Source organism: Sinocyclocheilus grahami, unplaced genomic scaffold, assembly GCF_001515645.1.
Source record: "Sinocyclocheilus grahami isolate Dianchi unplaced genomic scaffold, SAMN03320097.WGS_v1.1 scaffold587.1, whole genome shotgun sequence".
Classification (NCBI taxonomy): Eukaryota; Metazoa; Chordata; class Actinopteri; order Cypriniformes; family Cyprinidae; genus Sinocyclocheilus; species Sinocyclocheilus grahami.
The window spans coordinates 999,151-1,004,588 of NW_015505766.1; the positions used below are offsets into that span (position 1 = coordinate 999,151).

The 5,438-nt window shown below is 35.0% G+C and overlaps 1 protein-coding gene across 1 annotated transcript in view; it reads left to right on the top strand.

Moving 5' to 3' along the window:
* Positions 1 to 5,438, top strand: part of LOC107556999 (nuclear receptor coactivator 7-like) — a 29,272-nt gene that overhangs the window by 18,251 nt on the left and 5,583 nt on the right. The window contains exons 7-9 of the mRNA XM_016240280.1: positions 2,541 to 2,556; positions 2,634 to 2,818; positions 4,314 to 4,978. Coding sequence (XP_016095766.1) covers positions 2,541 to 2,556; positions 2,634 to 2,818; positions 4,314 to 4,978 — 866 coding nt within the window. The remainder of the gene's footprint in view (positions 1 to 2,540; positions 2,557 to 2,633; positions 2,819 to 4,313; positions 4,979 to 5,438) is intronic.

Consider the following 5,438-nt stretch of genomic DNA (forward strand, 5'->3'; position numbering starts at 1 on the left):
GCTCGGAAGAGAGGGGCGGAGCCAGCAGAGCTCATTAACATTTAAAGGAAAATGCTACAAAACGGCTTGCTCTGAAAAGAGCTGTTTTTGACCGGGTAAAAAAGCTGTTTTTTACACTACCATTGAGAAATTTTAACCAAACTATGTTACAGACTTTTCATTAAGACCCTAAAGAATCATATCAACTTGTGGGAAATAGGCATCCGATGACCCCTTTAACAACATATAATTGTATATGCCGAGCTTGTTATCCCAGGAGAGTTCCCAGACATGTAATACCTTACATTTAAGGCACTTTAAAGATTCACGTTTCATTCATGAAGATGGCATGAAAAAATATATCCTGGTGGAAAACAAAGACTTTTAAGTTGAAAATGGCATGAAATTAGCATTATAACCTGTAGATGGCAGCAGAGCATCACTCATTAGCTCAGTTGCCATTTCAACTCCCTATTTTTTGGGATTTATTATAAAATGACTATTAAAACCAAGGGTGCATATAAGTTTTTCGGTTTGGTTCTCATTAGAGCACCTGGAGATTTGGTTTGATACTCACTGCACAGTGTGACTCATTAAATATAGCTATAAAAATAAAATAATGATTATTAATAGTATTATTGCATTTATTTATTTTGTATTTTAATAAAATAAATAAAATCAGTGTGATAATACTATTATATGTTAAAATAAATTGAGTATTAAATAAAAATAGTTATTTTATAGTACACTTAAAAATACAATGTTAATCATATATTTTTTTATTTCTTTTTTTTTCATGAATTTTCATAATTTTCAAACCTAAAATCAGCAAGTAAGTATATGCGCTGCCGAGTGAAGGGCGTCAGTGAATGAAATGTCCATTTTGCATTTTGCTGTGAAACTGGCAGGCCATTGCCTGGATTTATGCTTTTGATTTGACTGAAAATCTTATACAGTATCACAATTAGTCGATCTAAAACAGTGATTGTGCATTAACAGCTGTCAACAATGTCGCTTCGCAAATGAGCAGTTTTTAATTTGGTCATGCATGCGCACCTGCGTACCGCTTATGTGCACCCCTGATTATAACAAATGCTTTTACTTTACTGAACAATAATCAGTGAATTTATGTTTTAACTGTAGAAGCTGCTAAATCTATTCAGCCAACACAGACTTGTTGCTTCTGCAGATTTTTGTTTCTTTGAATGTAGTCTGAATCACTTAATGCACGCTCTGTTTTTGACATCGGCTTGTCAGATGTTTTCACGGATTGACTCGCGTAATTTTATACACTCGCGTTTATCATTTCTGAAACCGTATACGTGGACGTTTGGTCCTCTTATTAGACAAACAAAATTTTATTCAAGTTGTGAATGGATTATGTAGAGAAACCAAGCAAAGGGTCTATTAGTAAAATCTGTTGACTTTAGCAATCTTTGTTGCATTATATGCCAACGGTGACCGTTCAAAAGTGGGGGAAAAGCACTTTTCAAGTTTTTTCCCCAAAGTTTGCATGCCTGTAACTCAAGAAGTATTAAAGGTATCTTAATGCTCTTTTAGATTTGGGTTCTTAACCAACATTTCTTTTGGCATGTATATTTTTAAGGCCCTATATGGTTCAGTTCCAGAGATATTGGGAACTCAATAGGGCTCCAGGAGTAAATTGTTAAATTGTAAACACATTCCATGGTCAAAAACCAAATGTGGGTCACTTTGCATTCTGCTGATACTTTGTTCTTTTAAAGAGGAATGTCTGAAGAACAAATAATGTTAAAACTAGAAAAGTATCTCGTTTCTCTCTATCAAGACAATTTCATAGACCATACCTGTCTGAGTGACAGAATACTCTTTTTCCAAAGTTTGTGTGCCTGTAACTCAAGAAGTATTAAAGAGATCTCAATATCAAAGAAAACTAAAATAACGACTTTATTCAACAATTCGTCTGCTCCGCGTCACACTGTAGCGCCATTTAGGAGAATATCCTCTGAATGCAAACAGCGTATGCTATTCTGTGTCAGCTGCGTCATAAGTTTTCTACGTTGTTTACATTTTAAATTGAACGAAAACAATGTATCCGCGTGACGCAGCTGACACAGAATAGCATACGCTGTTTGCATTCAGAGGATACTCTCCAAAATGGCGCTACAGTGTGACGCGGAGCAGACGAATTGTTGAATAAAGTCGTTATTTTTGTTTTCTTCGCGTACAAAAAGTATTCTCGTAGCTTCGTAAGCTTACGCTTGAACCCCTGATGATGTCACATGGATTATTTTAACGATCTCCGTGCTACGTTTCTGCACCTTGATCGTGGTGATTACATTGCTGTCTATGGGAGAGTCAGAGTATCAAAAATATCTTAACTTGTGTTCTGAAGATCTCACGGGTTTAGAGTAATTAATGACAGAACTTTAATTTTTGGGTGAACTATCCCTTCCCTGATGATGTCACATGGATTATTTTAACGATCTCCGTGCTACGTTTCTGCACCTTGATCGTGGTGATTACATTGCTGTCTATGGGAGAGTCAGAGTATCAAAAATATCTTAACTTGTGTTCTGAAGATCTCACGGGTTTAGAGTAATTAATGACAGAACTTTAATTTTTGGGTGAACTATCCCTTTAAATGAGGCTTCTGTTTTATTTTTGTCCTGCAGGGAGTTGTGGGAGGAGTGATGATTATAACGCCCAACAACATCATGTTTGACCCGCACAAATCTGACCCGCTGGTGATCGAGAACGGCTGTGAGGAGTACGGTCTCATCTGTCCCATGGAGGAGGTGCTGTCTGTGGCGCTGTATGACGACGTGTCCCGTATGAAGCTCAAGGACGCGCTGCCGTCGTAAGCAGCACTCCTCTCTCTCTCCGTCTTTAAAATCTCTTACATTCTTTTGTTGTCTTAGAAAACCCCCTTTTAGATTTTATTAATGTGCATTAATTTTGTTTTGGAATGGCGACAAAATTTAGTTTTAGCACCATTAAGATTTGATTACGTAAAGGGCTGCACAATTACAACAAAAATCATAATTGTCGATTATTCCCTTGAAATTGTAATTGCGATTATTATCACGATTTACATTGAATGATGTTTTGAATAGCTTTATACCATTGTTTGAAGCTACTGCATGCCATATTTTCATATGAACGTTAACAAGCTGAAAACACTCTTCCAGAAAAACTTGCTTTTCTACAGCATTTAGCCTTTAAATGTCAACTATACATTGGTTAGGTTTCACGGTAATCACGATTACCTAATTATATACCAATTTGACTTTTATTATGTAATCTATGAGCAGCCAGATCCTTTGTTTTTTTGATCTTGAGGGGTTTAGCTGTTCTAATTTCTCATGGTTCAGTTTGTATCACAGTTCTGTGGTCTCAGTTTTGGTCCAGTAAATATTTGCGGGTCCATGGTTGAAATTAAATTAGTTTAGTATTTTAAATTGATTTAGTATTTCATATTTTAATACTGTGAATGACCAATAACAATCCAGTTGTTTTGTTTGATTAAATGAAATTTATTTATTTTAATTTAGTATTTAATTTATTTTCATTTAATTAATTTTTAACTAATTAATTTTTTTATTGTTGTTTTTTTAAAATTGTATTTATTTATTTTATTATTTATTTATTCATTCATTTTAAATGTAATACACTTTATTTATTTTGGTTTTCATTTATTTTATTTTAATGCATTTATTTTATTACATATATTAATTTATTTAAATGTAATTTAATTTATTTAATTTGATTTAACTTAACTATTTAACTATTTTATTTTATTAAATTTATTTATGTAAATGTAATGTAATTTAATTTATTTTCCTTATTTATTTTATAAAATGTATTTATTATTTATATAACTTTTTTTATTTTACCTTGTGTGTTAATTAAAGTAATTATTTATGTTTACTTTAACCACACATTTACAGAAAAGGCTTAGTGGCAAAGTGAACAATTTAAATGTTATGTGTAAAGTTTATGTTTATGTAATCAGCGTGATAGTTGCATATTTCAAGCTTGCTGCACATTTGCCCCCCATAGACTACCATTGTCAATCTATTACTGTAAATGCATTTTTAGTTTATTCCCACAAACTGAGGGATGCAAATCAGCTGAAATACTCCACCTCTTTCACTTTCTCTCATTCATTCCATTTCTGTTCAGCTTTGACACCAAACACCTCTTTTTTTTATCCCTTACGTTTTGTCATATTTATTTGTCATGTTCAGTTGAGTCTTGAGTTTGTTCATTTTGGATGTTTTGTTTGTTTTTCTCTTTAATTTCACCATCTCCACCCTCATGATGATGATGATGGCCGCTGTTATCCGTTGTAGTGATGAACCCCAGGATCTCTGTCCGTTATACAGGCCAGGCGAGTGGGAGGAGCTTCCCTCCGAACGAGATCTGAACCCCTTTAGTCGTTACGAGGCTCTCGGCGCGCCCAACCAGCCAATCGTGTTAGACGATATCGAAACGGCCATCTCTGAGATATCAGAGTGCCAGATCGCTGACAAATCGCCGTCGGACGAAGGTTTCACCGAACTGGAGCTGCTGCAGAGCGACTCTAACACCACCTGCTCTGGCCAAGAGGGGGCGCCACTACAGGAGCAAAGAAAGACGCCAACAGACCAATCCGTGGCTGAGGAAGACGAAGATGAAGGCCTTCACAACCGTTCCACAGAGCTTCCCGACAGGCTGGACGAACCCACGGCACTGGTGCATGATGGGAAGGAAGCTGTCATAGAAGTGGACGAGGTGACCAAAAAAAGGGGTGAAATGTTAGTAAATGGAGTCTCGGCAGTCGAGGCGACCGCAAGCGACCAAAAAGGGAAGACGACCCTAGATGACTCTGGGAAATGTAGTTCGCCTGGACCAAATGTTGAGGATAATAAGGGACCAAACTCGGACGCACAGCTTTCTGAAGCGGAGCTACGCAGACGGGCCAGTGAGGCCGAGATGAAGTCATGGCTGCTAAAAAGAATGCAGAGACCAATCGAAGGTGAGTCTGTGTGATTGACAGGAAAGACCAGCCAATCACAGCCAAGGAGTGTTTTTGAGAATGCAGATATACTTTTATTTTTTTAAATTAATATTATAAGCGCTGTTTCTGAAACTAATGTGCTGCTTTGCTGTCTACTGTCTACATAGGCAGCATCCTAACTGAAAAAAACATATTTATATATTATTATAGTATTTATTAATATTTTTAAATTTTTTTTTTTTTTTGGTGTGTGCTTATCTTTTTTTCTTTTTTTAAGCATTTCTAAATAGTTTTAGCATTTCAGTTTTTTTAGTTTCAGTTTATATATTTATTTCAGTTATTTCAATTTTCAGTTTTATTAATTTTAGAACTGATTTAATTTTGTTTCTAATTATACGGCATGTTTTTAAAGTGTATATATATATATATATATATATATATATATATATATATATATATATATATAATGTGTGTGTGT